A 19664-nucleotide genomic window follows, 5' to 3' on the forward strand; every position below is an offset into this window, starting at 1 on the left:
GAGATACAGCATGTCAGTCTGTTCATGTATAATTGCCTGAATAAACAAAAGACAAATGGAAGCAACGAAAGCAGCGAAAGCAATTGCAGAGTCAAATAACGTAGAGAAAAAGATAAGAGAAACAAAGCAGCACATTCTGAGCTGAGGAGGCAGCCGTTCACTATCTACTGTGGAAGACTTGTACTGTCAGCACTGTGTGTGTGTGTGTGTGTGTGTGTGTGTGTGTAGGCCTGGGTATGCATTAATTGTCTGTATGTGCTGAGGAGGTTCTGGTGAGAAGTTGCTTCTGGAGCTCGACACCTATCCCAGCCTGTCAATAGACAGAGACTCCAGAGCCAATTATTCAGAGAGGGATGGATGTCATTCAAATGTCAAAGCCATCCCAGAGCCCTGCTGAGCCTCAGCCACATGTCAGGGCCATTAATGAAGCGCACCTCACAGGCTGTATGCTTTAATGTGCCTGCCCTGTGTGGGCAGGCCACACCGTGTTTATGTTTACCACCTGTGCATGCTTCACAGCAGGTTGTGTGAGGCCATATTGACTGTATTTGAACCTACTGTTGAGAAATGACACTGATGGCTTCAGGGTTATATTTTCTATGTGCAGGCAGCAGGACTATTTTAGACATACTGAGATTAAGCAAAGGCATCATGGTAGGGAGGGTGAGCATTGGTTGCAATCTGCAACTATGCCGCTAGTCGCTAAATCCTTCACACTGGACCTTTAAGGCAGTCAGAGAATCCACTTGTGTTTACACAGTGCTTTCATTTAATCTTTAGAGTACAAACCATCTTGATCACTGATGTTTGAGGGAATAGAAACTAAAATAACACTGATAGCTTTCGTCTTTTTCCATTATGTGAACAAAGCTATCCAAAACCAACAGGAACCGATGCAGGACCCACAGAACAAATCTTCCAAAGCTAACAAATCCATGTGGTGAGACATTCCTGTCAATCCAACAGTCTGACATTCTTCCATCTCAGAGAGCATCCTTGTCTCTGCCTGCTAATTTTGATAGAAATCTGTGGCGACCGAGGTCATCATCCTGCTGTCTGCTTCTGTAGTAACTGTAGTCAAATGAGATCTTCTACCTACACTCATATCATCTCAGCCTCTGCTCATCTCCCATCACTCTGCATGTTGTAATTATGAACTCAGCTCAAATTAGAAGGTGAGGAGATGAAAGAGGCACAACGGAAACTGAGGGCTTGATGATCATGTGAGGAGACGAGCTGTTAAACAGAATGAGATGATGCCTTATGCACCGAAGGCTAAGGGATTTTCTTTCTGTAGTGATGAGAAGCAGACACTAAATCCAACATGGATCTGTACATCATTGGCTGCCTGAACACTGAACTTCACTGTGTGCCCAATCATAGACATCTCCTCCAATTCAAATATATCAATAAAGGTCAAATCTTGCAGGACGTCTAAAGCTAAAAATTGGAAGTAGTTCCTCCTGTGTCAAGTAGCTCTGGTTATTTTGTTGCCACACTGTTTGGTACAGACACTGTTTGGTACAGACACTGTTTGGTACAGACACTGTTTGGTACAGACATCAACATGTTGCATTGCATTTAGCTCAAAGCACCGCTGTGAACTGAAGCACAAATTCATATTTGCTAACATGGCTGTAGACTCTTTGTGTGATTTTACTCCAAACTATCTTTCCCTAACCTTAAAGGACCAGTGTTCTGGATTTAGCGGTGTTGTTGCAAACCACTCATACAACCCTCCTATTTTTCTTTGAATCATTTCGTGTCCGGCTTCCTCTGTGACATCTCTCTTTCTTCTCCTCTCTGACACCCATAGCAAACACACCCAGGCAGCTACAATGGCTCGCCTAACAGGAAATAGCAAGGGGGTCGCCGTGGGAACCTAAACTCTCTTTCCACGCCTGTTGTCATCTGAAGCAGGAAGCTTTGTTGTCTAACCTCCTGACATTCAGAGAAACACTCATCCTGATCCCCTCTGTGCCTCGCCTTCAGTTCAGCCGCTGGCTCAATCTGCCTGAATATCATCTGTCAAACAGTCATCGCATGTTACCATAACAACACAAATCAGGAGATGAGTTGTGTGTTTCTTCGTCAGTATGAAGGAGATGATGATGTTCTCATTCAGTCCCTCCAGCGTTAATCGGTGGCTGCAAATGAGTGATCTCTGGTTTTAAGTAAGCGTGAGACGATGTTATGAGCAAAGACAGCACAAAGCTAAGATAACTGCCGCCTTTCACTTCACCAAGCCTGGATGCTCTACTTGCACAATAATGGTCCCTTCACAGGACATAATTCTTGTATTGTCCAGCAGTCCTGAGCAGTAGAAGGCCTTTCTTGTGAGCGAGGCAGCTGTGGCCACAGAGCTCCCTTCATCTGCTCTCCCTCCTTCACAGGCAACCAGTCTTTGGGCAGGCAGAATAAGGATCTGATTGATGCAGGGTCTTCCTACTGGCCCACAGCGCTCTCTTGACTTGATAAGCCGATGATTAAATGGGGGCTGGAAAGGCGCCGCAGGTGAAAGAGCTGCCTTCTGAAGAATGGAATTGTCCACTGATGTGAAATCAAACATGGTTTTCATCCCAAATGCTTCAGGAAGTCTGACAGTCTGTTGTCTCTGCTCGTCAAACTGTGTGCTACTATACTGTGTTTAGTTATTAGGATGTATTAATACACAAGCAGACGGCTGAGTGTTCATTTCATCAACAACAAAAGCCTTAATATAATTTAATCTAAAATTCAATAATAATCATTTAAAAATAAAAACTACACGATGGTGCCTTGTCAACAAATTTAAAATATAACGGTGCAGAGAGAAAAAGTGAATGTGTGGTTACCAAGTGGCAACCTCGGTGGCTGTTAAGTGCCAAAAACTGTAGTCCGCTTGAGGCTGGTTCCAGGCTCCATTTGTCCCTATGTTCAAATGTCCAACTTCACAGCAGAAATAAACATGTTTACAGCCTGGTACAAAAAACAGTTTTGGTCTCTGTGGCTAATTTCCCCGTTCATGACAACTGTACTGAGGGTGAATTTATATACATTATTATATATATATACCTGTTCAGGTTATATTAAGGCTTAAAGTTATGCAGGATTAAGAGCGTGGACGCTTTGATTGACAGGTGGATGCTGTTACAGGTGGCTTGTTTGAACACCCAGGATCATTCAGCCTGTCTCAGCTCCACCTATGCTCCATAGCTTTGCCCACTGTTGGATTAGCAGACAGGACTGCCAAGATGGAGACACTAAGCACAGGGACTATGTCCATATTTTATAGATCCCGTGGTAGTGACAATAATGTTGAAAGAAAAGTCTTGTGGCTACGGAAGAATATCAAAAAAAAAAAAAGAGACACTTTAATAAAGTGACACTGCTTTTAAAATAAGTTATATCTGTCAAAGTTATGTTATGTATTATTAGCATCTCACAGCAACAGGACGTTGCTTACTTATGGGGCTTTGTCCGAACTTTTTGCCAGCTAAATTGGATAACTTTTTGCTTAAGATACGTTTGTTTAATTCAGAGTGTCAGACATATTTTTCATAAGTAATTTTAAATGGCTCTATGCAGCTAAATGTAGTCTATTGTGTGAATTTACTTAAAGAAGAAGCAGCATTTATGTGGAAAAGTGATTAGTTAAGTTAAAACACATCTTTGACAGAGTTCTGGTCTTTACAACAGACACATATTGAGACATCAACAATGTCTATTTAACCAGGAGCCTCATTGGTTGAATGGTGCCCGTTCAAAAGAAAGATGCAGATCAGAGCATGTTTCGTGTCTGGATTGCTTACATTAACATCAGGCCAGACAACCTCTCTGCAAAGCTGCATTCCTAACCATACAACCTGTCATATTGTGGCTAACTCTCAACACTTGTTTATTTAGCCTAAAATTAATACACACAATCTCATGTTGTTTTTGTTGACTAAAAATTGAAGTTGATTAAATTAACTTTTGATCTCTAAGACACCATTTAACTAACAAAATATATATGCTAACATTCAATCCGTAGCAGTACCATCAGTTCCTGTCAGACCTCACCTGAGAGCCAGCTGCTTTAACTGTTTCTGCTCTGTCCTCTCCGTCAGTCTGCTGTTTGGCCTCTATGACCTGAGATTCCTGCATTCATGATGAAGGCATTCACACATGAATGTGGCTAATTCTGCATATGAATAATGTCCATGTGCTGATAACCCATAAAATAAGAAGTCAAGTTATGAAAGTGGAGGAGGGATGGTGTTGTATTACCAAACATTAGCCTGTAAGTTACCACATTTAACATTGCACAGTGTAAATGGATCCTTGTTAACCTGCTGCTGACACCCACTCATGGGAATAGGTAAGACAAAAGCACCACTAGGCCAATGGAAAGAAAAAAAATAAATAAACCTGGGGCCTTTGTGCTGTGACAAACAGAGGCAATCAACAAGATGTTCCCCAGTAAAAGTGATCATCCGCAGGTGCAGAGTGAGTAAATGTTGTCTGAACGTTAGAGGCAAGACTAATTCATCCTCCAAATAGTGAGTGAGGGGGTTCGTTCCTCCTCACTGCGTCAGATATGTGCCGTCTCCTGCAGCCCACTCATCTCCATAAAGCCTCTGACTGCCAATCACACGTCCAGGACACCTTTGTTTCCATGGAGATGTCACACTGCCAGGCAGTGTGGGTTAAACGTACTGAGTCAAGTCACTACAGCTAAAGTTGACGTGTGTGCGTGTGAGTGTGTCGTGTGTCACCACCCACGACACACGCTCACATCACTTCTCTGTGGACCAGAGTTGTTCAAATAGCCCCGTTCAAAAACATCTCCACCTGCCAACACCCTTCTGTTTGTTTCCTGTAAGGTTTGACTTCTGCTCTCTTCTTTGATTAACAGTTGTGTTACTCATGATGATAGACAATTTATTCAATCCAACTAAAGTAGCACTTCCTGATTTCCTGTGTGCCAGAGAGAAATTCCTGGAAATAATGTTTCCAGTGAAGAGTGAAAAGTTTTTAATACACTGAACAAAAATATAAATGCAACACTTTTGTTTTTGCTCCCATTTTTCATGAGATGAACTCAAAGATCTAACCATTTCTCTCAAATATTATTCACAAATCTGTGTAAATCTGTGATAGTGAGCACTTCTCCTTTGCCGAGATTATCCATCCCACCTCACAGGTGTGGCATATCAAGATGCTGATTAGACAGCATGAATATTAGGCTGGCCACAATAAAAGGCCACTCTGAAACGTGCAGTTTTGTTTTATTGGTGGGGGGTCAGAAACTGACCACCATTTGCGTCACGCAGTGCAACACATCTCCTTCGCATAGAGTTCAGGTTCAGATCAGGTTGTCGATTGTGGCCTGTGGAATGTTTGTCCACTCCTCTTCAATGGCTGTGCGAAGTTGCTGGATATTGGCAGAAACTGGAACACGCTGTTGTATATGCCGATCCAGAGCAGGCTCAGTGGGTGACATGTCCGGGGAGTATGCTGGCCATGCAAGAACTGGGATGTTTTCAGCTTACAGGAAGTGTATATAGATCATTGCATTATGGGGTCGTGCATTATCATGCTGCAATATGAGGTGATGGTTGTGGATGAATGGCACAACAATGGGCCTCAGGATCTTGTCATTCACAATGCCATCAATAAAATGCACCTGTGTTCTTCATCCATAACATACGCCCATACCATAACCTCACCGCCACCATGGGCCACTCTATCCACAACGTAGACATCAGAAAACCACTCACCCACACGATGTCACATACGCTGTCTGCCTTAAACAGTGAAAACTGGGATTTATCCATAAAGAGAACACCTCACCAACATGCCAGACACCATCAAATGTGAGCCTTTGCCCACTCAAGTCGATTACCACGACAAACCGGAGTCAGGTCGAGACCTCGATGAGGACGACGAGCATGTAGATGAGCTTCCCTGAGACGGTTTCTGACAGTTTGTGCAGAAATTCTTTGGTTATGCAAACCGATTGTTGCAGCAGCTGCCTGAGTAGTTGGTCTCAGACGATCTTGGAGGTGAACATGCTGGATGTGGAGGTCCTGGGCTGGTGTGGTTAAACGGGGTCTGCGGTCGTGAGGCTGCTTGGAAGTACTGCCAAATTCTCTGAAACGTCTTTGAAGACGGCTTATGGTAGAGAAATGAACATTCAGTTCACGGGCAACAGCTCTGGTGGACATTCCTGCTGTCAGCATGCCAACTGCACGCTCGCTCAAAACTTGCGACATCTGTGGCATTGTGCTGTGTGATAAAACTGCATGTTTCAGAGTGGCCTTTTATTGTGGCCAGCCTAAGGCACACCTGTGCAATATTCATGCTGTCTAATCAGCATCTTGATATGTCACACCTGTGAGGTGGGATGGATTATCTCGGCAAAGGAGAAGTGCTCACTATCACAGATTTACACAGATTTGTGAACAATATTTGAGAGAAATGGTTAGATCTTTGAGTTCATCTCATGAAAAATGGGAGCAAAAACAAAAGTGTTGCGTTTATATGATAAGACTAGTAATGGTAATGACACAGCAAATGGAAAATGAAATAGCATTATTAAGATGAAAATGTCATGACAGTATTATTATTATTATATTATTATTATTATTATATTATATTATTATGTAATGATGTTATTATTATTATTATGTACATTGGTCGCTTGCAGAGAAATGCATCGCAGCAGTGACTTTGACAGGAACGGAGAGTGCATAAAGACAGCTGGCATTAGTCTCCAGACTAGCAGGATCAGCAAAGTTTACAGTGGCACTCATGTTTGCTGATGGACAGGTATGCAATTCTTGGCCGGTGGACTCTGCCATCTATCCAGTGCCGGTTCTGGCTACAGTCTATTAACTGATCCCAGGCGGCAATCCCCCCCCCCTCTTCGCCCACATTGCCCATAGCTAAAACCGGCCCTGCATCTATCAGTTCTAGTGTCTAATGAAAGCATATTATATTCCATGTCTGCCATATTGTAAATAGAGCTGCCTAAATCTGACACACTGGACCTTTAATGTGGATCGGGTATCAGCTGATATTTGCCCGATGAACTTGAAGTCAGTATGAGAGCCTCTGTATGTAAAAGATATGTGATTTCATCATGTACTCAAACAATAAATTACTATTTAAACCATCTGCTGATTGTGGGGAACCATCGGGTGATCTCCTCAGTAACAGAAACAATTTCGCAACATAAATTCGAGTCATCTAGTTATCAGAGGGTTACTTGTTTGATTCCCGGCACCTTCTGACCTGCTCCTGATGGCTGTGTGTAAGTGAGGGCCTAGTATCATCGCAGCCATTTAGGATAAAGTCGCTGTGATGATGTAGGATGACATCAATAATAACAATTGATCTTTTTGATTCTTGGTTTGGACCATAATGACCTGAACTACAGCGGAGATGACACCCTTAGACCCTTACAATAGTGCATCTCAATAAGAAGGTTGTCCTGAGGGTGGTGCTAGAGGAAACATATTGGGGGGATTCAAATGAAAATGGTTCATCCTCTGAGGAGTAGGAACATGTTTTTGTTACATTAAACCAAATGTTCAGTGCAGAGGTCACCAAAAGCCATCGAGTCTCTGGGGATCTCAACCTGAACCAAACTGTTTCTGGAATCTAAACCTCTGAAACTGAGTCTCTGAGTCTAATAATCATCAAAGAGTCCGGAGGACCGGATTCAAAGCTAAATTTAAGTTGAATTTATTGTTCTTGTACAAGAGGAGCGTTTCACAGTGCAACACACTAAAGGGGTTACAGAGAAAAAGGCTCCCTGAGGAGCTCTGACAGTTGGTTCTTATACAATTGATAATGGGCTGTCTTAAACCTCTGCAAATTGTTAACAGACAATTTGCATATATAGCATCTAAACAGTTTTCTTCAACATATCCCCTAATGAGTAGTCAGCATGTCCCCAATCTAAATGTGACCTCTCTGACCTGTCTCGGACCCTTGTTCTGTTCTGAAATCCCTCTATTTATACATTAACCTGAACTTTACCTTCCCCTGCCAGTCTCAGCCAAACATTAGACATGTAATAAATAGGAACAAACATTGTATAAGTTAAAAACATCTAAATAGCAGTGTAACCCTAATTTTTATAACACCCAGCTCCCCCAGTTCAACTGAAGTCCAATTTAATGTTGCCATTTTCTGTTTGGGTGGCTGGTTAGAAGCCGTGGTAGTGGCTACTAAAATTAAAGTCACTGACTGAAGATACAGTACATACTTCAATTTAAGAGTTGACAGCTGTGTCAGTCTTCTCAAAGGTTACCAGCACTTTGCTAAGAATAGATTGTAACGCTGACACAGGACAATAACACCTCCATTCTTTAGCTGTATCAGTAGAAGGGAAAGAGCCATCAGTGAGTACAACACCAGAATTTATTGACTTACTGAACTAACCAAGCTTATTATCCAGAGAAATTTTGAAATCGTGAATATATCTTGTGTTTAATGGCTTCAAAGTTATTTGTTTTTTTCCAATTTTTTGTTACTGTTTTTTTCATCAGACTAGTGATCAGTATGTTTTGTTCTAGCAACAAGATCAATAGAGCCAATAGAAAAAAGAGCATTACATTACATTACATTACATTGCATTTAGCAGACGCTTTTATCCAAAGCGACTTACAGAGGAGGACATAAGCTGAGAAAGGTGTAAAGGAGCACAGAGTAGTTGTTAGTTTAGCAGAGAAACAGCAGCATCCTCCTATGTATGTATGTCTGTATCATACACAATATGAGGGCAGAAGTGCATCATTTATTATTTATGTTGGATAAATCATGTTCTTTGTACATGTGTGATGTGTGTGTTGTGTACAATATACCCATCTAAGTAGGTATTATATGTGTGTGTTTGCGGACGCATGCATCAACTATAAATGGTGGCTGCCCTGAGGCTGCACATGCTCTGTGTGGAGCTGTGTGTGTGTGTGTGCGCGCACATGTGTATGTGTGTGTACTGTCATGGCTGGTCTGTGGGAGAGAGCATGAGGTCATCAAACATTTATGTTGGCTGTGTGGAAACAAACTACATCATGCCTCTTCCTCCTCATCTCTCTCTTTCTCTCTGCCTCTTTCCATCCACTCTGCCTGTGATTACAGGAGTCACACTGACTTCATGATGAGAGTCTCTGAGCCAAAGCTGCTCTGCCTTTTAAACAGACATCACTTCATGTTATCTTCTGTCATCATATGCATATTTGTAGATTTTCCTTTGAACTAAATGTCTGTAATGTATTTCATGTAACAATAAAAGTTAAAGGCAACAAAAGGCCTCATGCATCATGTGACATGATTGTTGGATTCAACCTCTGTGTTTGTGAAATGAAGCCTCCACAAAGTGCAAAAACTGCAGTTCCTAAAATGTCCACTTGAGGCTGGCTCCAGAAGTGAGTCAGTCTCCATAAGTCCCCATGTTTAAATGTCCAACTTCACAGTAGAAATAAACATGTTTACAGCCTGGTACAAAAAACTGTTTTGGTCTCTTTCTTCTGCCACCCACCTCCTTTTCTCCAGAACAAATAGACCAATTTCTTGAACACACACTTTGTTTTTTCCATGTGTCAGATATTGAGTTTAATCATAACCAGTTAGTTAATCATAACCTGTCAGTCATGTTTCATATTGCAGTTTGTGGATTAAAGATAAGTGAATGTTTAGCAAACAGTGCAGAAGGAGCCTTTTCCATTTACTGAATCAGAACTGATTCTGAACCCAGAGACTTTCAGATAAAAAAAAAAACCTGGTAAAATCATACCTTGTTGGGAACTCATATTACTGACTAGACTTGGTTTCCATGGTGAGTTAGCACTTCAACTGCTTATCCTATGGTGACAACACAGATAACAAATGCTTTGTAAGACACATAGAGATGAAAGACACGATTCTCACCTTACAAACACTGACCCAGAATCCAACTGATCTTAATACACCATTCATGATAAAGACAATTTAATTAAAACAAAATTGCATTTCATGATAGTCAAGTGCACTTAGCATACCTGTGCCCAGGGACGTCACTAGGTTTAAGAAACTGGGGTGGCTTAGCCCATAGAGGAGAAAAGTTATTGCGCGCTATGTGCGCGCCGAAAAAATTTTCAGAGCACCAATTAAAGCTTTGTCAATCAATTGATTAATCTAAGACGATGACGCCTCCATACACCTTCAGCTGCTTTACCAGCTAAACAACACCAGTTAAATTGTGCTAAAATACAAATAAAAACAATTGCAGGTGCCATACATACCTGCACAAAATGAAGAGGGCAAGTGTTTCATAACTCTGCTGTTAGCTAAGTGTTACTACCAGCAGTGATGAATGCTTACTTTCTTGAAAAAGGCTCTAATGTCCATCCTTCACCCATGCGTTTGCGCTCTGCTCTTGCCGCTGTGAGTTTCGGCTCTGTGTACTTCAGAGGTAAACATGCAAGCGGCAGTGAGCAGGGTCACATGGAAAACATGGACTGGAATTTCAGTGATGTGGGCGTTCTCTATATGAAAAAGTGTATTGTATAATGACGCACTGAAGGGGCTCTCTCTACCGTACCCGATGAAATGAGATTTATGATCATATTTAAGTGAATAATGACAGTTTATATGATTATTGGTTTAAACTCATATTCTGGCCACTTTGTATTGCATAAATAGGCATTTTTTTTGTGAAAAAAAAATTTAATAAATAAAAATAATAATAAAACACCCCTGAAGCCCCCCTAAAATAGGCCTAGTGACGCCACTGCCTGTGCCAAAAGAAATCCTCATGCAAATATAAAATATCTTCAGTCAGATCTGTCTGTATGGCATCATTGAACCCTGGTGAAAACAGTCTGGAGTGTATTGTATCTGTTTCATTAGTCTCGGGGTGTAAATGGCTGCACTGTAGCAGCAGCAAGCAGGCAGTCAGTCAGTATGCTCAGTTGGGCTGCAGACTGCAGAGGCACTAATGAGCAAGGAGTGTTGCCACATGTGTCTGAATAATTTAACTGTTTCCAAGAAGACAAGTGAACCTCTATATCTGCTGCTGTGGCCACAACAAACCATCTGACATGCATATAACCTCACTCTAATACCTCTGCCTTACAAGCTGGCTGCAGATTCAAGCGGATTAAAAGATAGAGTTCATCTTAATACATCACAAACATGCCCTGCAAGTGTTATAGGTCACTGTCCATGCTGCCAAGTGATACCTTCAGCTACACAGTAAGACATGGAGAACACAATATGTCCTTATTCTTAGCAGAGGTTTATATGAGGCTCCAGCAGTGAGTTTGGAGAACAAAGTGGGAATCTACGCCCTAGCAGCCATGTGTAGGTTTATTGCTGGTGTTTTGTACAAACCACAGACCAGTGAGGATACTCAAAGAGTCTGAACACATGTAGAAGAACCTTGGAATTTAGTAAAGCACAAAGGCATACTTTGCTTTCTCAGCGCGGTAAGGAAAAGTCCATACTGTCACACGCACGGTACAGAAATAAAAAGAGATCCAACTTCCCGTAACATAACATGTGTAGTCTACATTACAATACAGAAAACAAGTCTTTTTCTTTTCATTCACTATGATTAAACTGATCTGCTTCTAGCTAATTTCTCCTCATCATCCACCAGCCTGTCAAAGTAGAAACTCTCCTGTGCCGCTTCCATGTGTCTGTTAAATGAGCAGCTTTGCCAACTGGCTCATTGGCAGGGAACCTATGAGACACCTTTAGCCTCCTGTAGTGTCTAATTTTGCCCTCCCCATGATACGGGGCCCATGGGGATCGAGGTAATCCAATCCGGGGCCTCTCCCTGCTCTTTCTGCTTGGGCCGGACTGTGAATGTCTTGATCAGGACCTGACAAGCCTTTTCCTCACGGAGCGACAACAGATGGCGCAAGGACTCACCTCCCTAACCACCTCCCCCAACCTCTTCCCACCCCCCACCCACTCCTCTCTATGTAATCATCTCCGACATCCTCGTCTCCATCTCAGCGGCCGTCCTCGCCTTTCCCTCCCTCATTTTCTGTCCCAGAGCACTTTGTAGCCTGATGTCTCTCTGCTGTTTTATCTTTCCCTTCCTCTCTGTCCCTGCAGGAGGTCTCCTCGTGACAAACAGAATGAGAGTCAGTTATGGGTCGGTCACATATCGTGCCCAGCTACAGAACCAGAAACCAAGCTAACATATGCCAACTGTTCGGATTATCAACACGCAATGTACGGTGCAAGAGCACCAACAATTGGATGCTGGGATAGCACTGACCTATTTAGAGTGACTACATAAACCCCATCTCTATGATCTGACATTAAAAATATATGCTTATTCATGTTTCCTAAATAATATAGCTGCACACATAAATCAAGTCAGTCTAATGCTGAATGTTTATTAAAAGATATATCTCTCTTATCTTAACACTGTGTTAGCCAGATAGCCACTGTAGTTTTCAATCAAACAGGAGGAACGATGCTAATTTCAGTGGTGGATTAATCCACATTTGTGCTCCAGTGAGTATTTAGGACAGCAGGACGGTGTAGTAAATAAACATACATGTGTGTGTGCTCATGATAATGAAGGAACATGACACCCAGTACAACAGTGTGGCAGTGTGTGTTTTTTTTTATCGTTTTTAGACAAAATTGGAGCTCTATGGCACAGAGGAAGAAGACATAGGAGGCTTTAATACACACACACGCCTCAATGAAAATGGAGGGTTTAATGTTTTGTGTTGACCTGTTCTAACTGGCTCTCTCCCTCACCCTCCTGCGTCCATAAATCTGCATAGTGAGCAGCCTGTGGTTACTGAAGAGGCCTTGCAGATGAGGAGATGAATGGATACTGCTGATCTGGCCAAACATTAACAGCTTCTGTGTCATTAGTGGCCATGTCAGAGAGAGGGCTGAGCATGGACACATCATCGATAGGATTCATTAAACATGAAGTTGAATGTGATCATGTTTATTTATACAAAAACAGCATGTTGTGATTCAAATGTACAGGAAATGACATATCAGGGTTTAGATATGTGGCTTATGTCATATCACAAGGTTCATGCATCATAGCCATAGAGAGGAGAATGTGTGCGTGAGTTATTATGACACAGAGCATGAGGCCAGTTAGTGGGTGTAGACAGAAATCATCCAGTTTGTCTGTGATTTGACTTTGGAGATTAAAATGGAATAAAAGTCAGACAGCATGTGGAGGGAGCTTTGTGGTGTGCTGTGCTCTGACCTTTGACCTCCCAAAATCCCCCCCCCAAAAAAAACTGAATTATGTGAACAGCACAGCATGAATTTATGTCAAACATCACCCAATGTAGTCCTACAGAAGTCTAGACACAAAACGCCTCTACTGAGTTTGAATCATTACGATTTGTAAGCAGGAATAGAAGCAACATCAATAGCAGTGATAGTTCTGGTGACAGCAGCAGTAATGGTAGGGGTAGTAACAGTACACGCTAACAGTGTTAGTAGCAGTAGAAGGGCAGCAGAAGTAGTGACAGAAGCTGGTTTACTAGCAAGAGTAGTAAAAGCAGTAATAGTAACACGACCAGTAGCAGCAGCAGTAGTTGTAGTATCACTAGCACAAGTGGAAGCAAGCAGAAGCACGTGAAGTAGACACAGCAGTAGTAGTTAGTACCAGGAGTAGCAGTGGCTGTTGCAGTAGCAGTAATACTAGTGGTAGTGGAAGCAGTAGCACAAGCAGTGATAGTGGTAGCAGTTTTAGTAGCATACACTTGTATGCACTGGCTGTGGTCGTTGCAGTAGAAGGGCAGCAGTGACAGAAGCAGTAACAGTAGCTGTAGCAGTGGAAGTGACACTGGAAGTAGTAATAAAAGGAGCAGAAGTAGTGGCACTAGCAGTAGTAGCAGCGATTGCAGTACCTGTAGTACGTAGTGAGCAGAAGCAGTGGTAATACTGGTGGTAGTAGTAGTACTGGTTATTGTAGTAGCAGTACTACTTGTTGTAGCAGTACTTGTAGTAGGGACTGCACATGCAGAGCACACAGGGACAAACAGTGTTTCATTCTCATCGACCTGTTAATATGAAGTTACTGTCAGATGCATCGCGATGAAAAACCATGCTGTACTGTTGCATGCTGATGGAGCTGAGCTGAGAGCTGGAACAGATCAGACCTCTCTATGGAGGCATTCATCTGATCACTGAGCACACTGACTGTGGGCTGCCCATTACTGCAGATGGTAGGCCATCAAGGCCATTGAGGCATCCTCAAAGGAAGGCACAGCTGCAGCATACACACACATACACACACACACACACACACACACACACACACACACACACTTAGAGAGAGTACACACACCCTTTCCTCTTCCAGCTTGGACTCAGACCAGTAACCTCCATCAGAAACCTCAGCCTGCCTGCCTTTTTAACGCACAACCTGTCTGTGTGGTGGCGGAAACTTTCTTTGAGTTTTCTCTGCGGAACATTGACGCTGATCACAAGCATCTCTGTACTGGTTGTTGTTCAGATTTTGAATAGAGTAGTTTTGTCTTCACATTGCTTTTTAAGTTTGACCATGATGCAGTAAGAGATGATAAACAATCAAACTCAACACCTCTCTCTTTAGTCTGGCTTGTACTTATTATGGAGCGCAGTCTAGACCTACTCTATATGGAAATGTCATGATTGTCACTGTTATGATTTGATGTCATATAAATAAAACATAAAAAATGAGATTAACTATATTTATTTATTTCTCTATTTAGACATTTGAACCTGTCCTCGCCCAGTGTCAGCTGAGATAGGCTCTATCATCATAATCATTATTATTATTAATATTATTATTGTTATTATTATTACCTTTAATCTGTTTCCATTGTTATTTTATTCTGTCTATCTATCTGTACATTCTGTTTATGAAGTGTAATAGGTGATAGATAGGTGTGTCCTGAGGGTGACACCACCCTATACTATAAATGTTGCACATATCTAAATTCATCTGTTGCCCAAGTCTCTCATTCAAAAGGGGGGATCCAGCAGCTGCAGGTGAATCCAGCAGTGCACATTAGACCCGTATAGATCCAGAACTAACTGGGTAAATGTCTCTGTGGACCAGAGCAAGAGAAGAGCATTAGTAGAATACACACTGAACTCTTGATGGAACATATAGACCCCCCCCCCCCCCCCCCCCCCCCCCTTTCCTGTCTCATTCTGAGTGCTTACTGGCTAGCCTGAAATGATTATGTCATTATTTGCAGTTGCAGGGTCAGCCCAGCACCACTTCAAACTGAGAGAGAGCTACAGTCAGACCTGAATCGGACGGCACGTACCGTGCGTGCCCATGTTTAGCGTCATCATTTACATGCGCCCCTCTTCAGCAAAATAGCATGACAACAAGCAGTCTGCAGCCACAGGCCGCTCACACACACACACACACACACACACACACACACACACACACACACACACACACACACACACACACACACACACATCGAGACTGTGACGCTCTGCGTGCCTCTGGACAAACATCTGCTTGTAGAATCACAGGGCAGCAGCTCGGTGCCCTTGTTCGCCCTTTGGTCGAATGAACAATCCCCACAGATTGATTTCCTCCTCAGAGGAGTCAGACACAGCCCCGCACAGCCCCGCACAGCCCCGCACAGCGCGTCTCAAACTGTCTCACTTGTTTATTTCATTCTTACCTTTCTGGATCTTGGCTTCGATGTCCTGATCGAAGCCCAGCCGGTGACATTTCCTCCACAGCCCCATGTTGGTTGAGTTATACTGCCTGTTGCACTCATCCGCGGCGCTCATGGCGAACAGCTGCCGCCGGTTCCGGGCCAGCAGCAGCTTCTCCTCCCAGCGGGGCAGGCTGCTCCGGCTGGCCCGCAGCGGCAGGCTGTTATTGGGGATGTAGATGAAGCCCGGGTCCTTGCGGCGGCCTGAAAAGCTTCGGCACCGGTCCTTGTACCTCCTGGCGTCAGTCTCGTACCAGTGGTCGGAGCACATCGCCACGGCCAGCATGCCCAGGGCGCAGAGAGAAAGAGAGAGCCCGGCGTAGAGCAGTAACTTCCCGGCAGCCATGCTCGCTTCTGTCACAGCCGCATCAGCACCTCGACAGACGGACAGCTCCTCTGCGGCTTCCCCGCAGCTTCAGCGCACATCACCTCTGGACAGCAGCGGCACGAGCATTATCGAGGCGGGAACCGGGTGCGAACGGAAGGCAAACCTTGACTGGTTGGAGAGGATCTGGATTCGCTGGATTCCGGTGGTTTCGGCTACGAAGTGACAACGTCCTTCCTGCGTGCTCGCGCTGCAGCAGCTCGCTTATCTCATCTCAGCTCCGGATCTCCAGCAGCCGTCCGTCTGAGAACACCACAACACACAGCACAGCGGTCAGCTGTCCACAGACACACAGCACACTGTAATGCACACACAACACAGATTTACTGCATAACCCACCCACTGAAACAAACAGCGGACAAAGAGGGGGAGCGAAGGCAAACAGAGACAGAGACAGAGACAGCTCTTCACAAACACTAAAGCAGCACCATCCTCATCCTCACTGACTGATCACAGTGTGAATGTACCTGACGTGTGTCCGAACACAGCACATGCAGACCGCAGTCCATCAGCAGCAGGACGGGCAGGCAGCAGCCAGCAGAGTCAGCATCCTCAGCACGTTTGAGGGGATGACGGCAGCTGCTCCAGCTCCAGAGCAGGCCTGTCCACCGACCAATCAACGCCCGCCTGTCTGCAGGAGAGAGGACAGCGTGTTAGCTTTCAGGCTACATGATATTTGACTGGGCACAAACAAACTGCCTCCACTTCTGTTACTGCTGCTGCTCACAGCCTACACGACCACAGCCTGAACCCGAACCCTGCATGTCCTACACGACGCCCAGTATATTAGAATAACATTTATAAACACTAGCAATATGAGGTATAGGTTTGTAGGCTGGATTATGTCCCTGTACCTGTCCTCAGGAATACATGAACGCACACATTCTGATAATTTCCTTTGGACATTTGTGAACTTACCTGGTGAACACTTTACACATTCCTGCAGAAACTGTGCAGCTCCTTTCATTTAAAAACACACAGTACGTATATTAGATACTTTGTCTTCTTTATATGTTATGCACCAAACCACTAAAACAAATTCCCTGTAAGTGAAATCTTGTTTCTGATGCAGCTTGAACCACTAAAGTCCATTATGAAGTGAAATGATGGAGCGCCCACAGCCTTAAAGCTTTCATTACCTTGGCTGGTTCTACTTATGTATGTGCATAGTGCTTATATGGTACATTTTACCGAAGACATTTGTAATCAATCAAAGTCCCATGAACTAATTACTCATTTTGAACTAAAACACATCATGTACAGTAAATAGGTAGAAGTGGGGTCAGCCAAGGCCACAGGGCCGCAGAGTAGTGCTGGCTCCAGTGTTTCAGAGCATCAGACAAAGCACTATTGTTGTAATGTTATACTTCACAGCAGACGCACCTACTGCTTTTTACTTAACTATGACTACGATTTCTACACTTCCTCAAAGCTATATTACTACCCATTATGCCGATTTTTATCACTAACATGAGGCTTTCTGCTACTGTTTGAAAATCTTAATTCAAATCTTAATCTTTGTCTCTATAACATTAAATATTAATGACAAAATGAGCAACAATCAAACACATTTAAGGTATTATTTATAACAAAGACAAAGACACTTTACAGGACTTCATCAAACAACACATTGAAAATATACAACACACAACAATAATCCCATTAAATCCTTTCTAAAAGGTGAATTTTGAGTATAGTGTTTTGAATGTAGACAGGTTGGTGCAATGGCAGGGGCCAAGGGTCAGGAGAAGAATTTTGTATTGGATCCATTGTGGAACAGGGAGGGAGGATTTATTCAGATGTGACACCTCTTTCTCTAGTGTCAAGAGCATTCACAGTCTCACAGTACAAAGAATGGCATTTCATGTGTGCAAAATGAACAATGATGATCACAATGATTCACAAGTGTTGAAAATCTCACTTTGTTTTCAGCTACCGGTAATTGTTTTAGTTCAGTGTCAGAGCTCTGATCCAGCAGCAGGCAGATGTTTTTTGTACACTACCTGCTCAGCTCCAAACAGCAGACAGACTGTTGGAGACCAGGTGGTGGACACAGTGGAGTGGAGACGTTTCTCAGAAATTGTTGGATTGCTAAAAGGAATACTGATTGCAACTTTAATGACCTCATGAGGTTTCCTGCAGCACTATTGTTTAGGACAACCCTCACACTCACATCAAAATGCTTTTCATTCTGTCTGATGCTTTTCTACATAAACATGCATGAAGCTTGTGTGCACAGTAATGATGTGTTGCTCTAGTGAAACCCAAGGGCAGAATAGAACTTGAATCCTGACGCTGTGTGTAGCAGAGGTGCCTCTAATTCATTTTGACCTGTCCCTGCCTGAGTCTGAGCTGCAAGTCCGTGTTCATGGCCCATTTATTTCCTGTCAGGCGGTGTCACTCCGCTCAGCAGGAAAAGCTTTGAAAATGTCCAGAAGCATCTGTGGCTGCAGCTTCCTGTTCCTTCATATCTGGCGCCCTCTTCTGGCCATACATTGTAAAGACACACTAGAAACTGCTGCCATGTAGCAGCATTCTCTGCTTCTTTGCCAAAAAACTACAGGTGCTGCCAGCATGCAGGCCTCTAACATTTCTTTATGATTCTTTGAAAACCAGCATTCACTCAGACTTAGCTGCACAGACTTGGCTGTAATACTTCCTCTACACTGAATGCACCTGTACTGTTGATTTGTCAGAGACACTCTCAGGATGGTTAATTTCTTCTTAGACTTTTTCTGATCAACTACTAGTCCCAGTGAGGTGGAGAATATGAGATCGGTCGGTTAGAGATGATGACAGCTTTAGGACTGTTCACAAACTGACTGTGGCTTAGAGAAAAGTGTACAAAAAGTGTGTTTATTTAACACGGGCTGAAAAACAAGTTCTGAAAAACACACTCATATAAAAACAGTTATACAGAGCTTTGGAGGCTATTGATTTAGATATTAGATTCAAAACAGCTTTTGCTGAAAGTGTTTGACTCTCTGGACAGTTCTCTGGTCCGCAGATCTCTCCATGTGGAGAAAGAGGAGAGAGATATTCTCAATGATGATATGGTGATTTCATTTCTGGACACAAACATTCACAGGAAGACTGGTCTGACCTTTCAAAGTAAAATGAATTAAGAATAAATTATGTTAAAGGTGGTAGTTTAATTGAAATGAAAGATTTGACTAATAATTTGGGCACTAAGGTGATAATGCTCAGGGGTCTGGTCTATAGTGGTTTTCATTTGAAATTATGACTCTTATGTAGGTCTGATGAAAAAAAAAAAAAAAGAACTGTACCAAGTACTCATCAGTACAGTGTGTGTAAAACTGAACTGTGATCGACAGCAACATAGTCATCAAACACGTGCTTCCTGACCTGAGAAGAAGGTGAACTCTGGATAAAAGTCAGATCCTTTCTCTGCACATTTTATATTTTTTTTAACTCATGAACACGTCTAGTCTGATCTGATTTGGGGAAGAAACAAGTGTGAGTGTGTGTGTACTATCGTATACCCCATGTGAACTGTGTATTCTTTGGTAAATTATATGTAATCTAGTTAAAATGTTTGATTTTTAAAGAAGAGTCTAAAGCCATGCTGCAGCAGTGGC

General features: G+C 43.0%; 1 protein-coding gene across 1 annotated transcript in view; it reads right to left on the reverse strand.

The window, feature by feature from the left end:
- Nucleotides 1-17112, reverse strand: part of tmem178bb (transmembrane protein 178Bb) — a 113354-nt gene extending 96242 nt beyond the window's left edge. Inside the window, exons 1-2 of the mRNA XM_019276558.2 lie at nucleotides 16533-17112; nucleotides 15645-16308 (exon numbers count right to left, since the gene is read on the reverse strand). Of these exons, the coding sequence (XP_019132103.1) occupies nucleotides 15645-16026 (382 nt within the window). The 5' untranslated portion in view covers nucleotides 16027-16308; nucleotides 16533-17112. The remainder of the gene's footprint in view (nucleotides 1-15644; nucleotides 16309-16532) is intronic.
- Nucleotides 17113-19664: the final 2552 nt, after the last annotated feature.

The sequence above is a fragment of the Larimichthys crocea genome, unplaced genomic scaffold (assembly GCF_000972845.2).
Source record: "Larimichthys crocea isolate SSNF unplaced genomic scaffold, L_crocea_2.0 scaffold306, whole genome shotgun sequence".
NCBI lineage: Eukaryota > Metazoa > Chordata > Actinopteri > Sciaenidae > Larimichthys > Larimichthys crocea.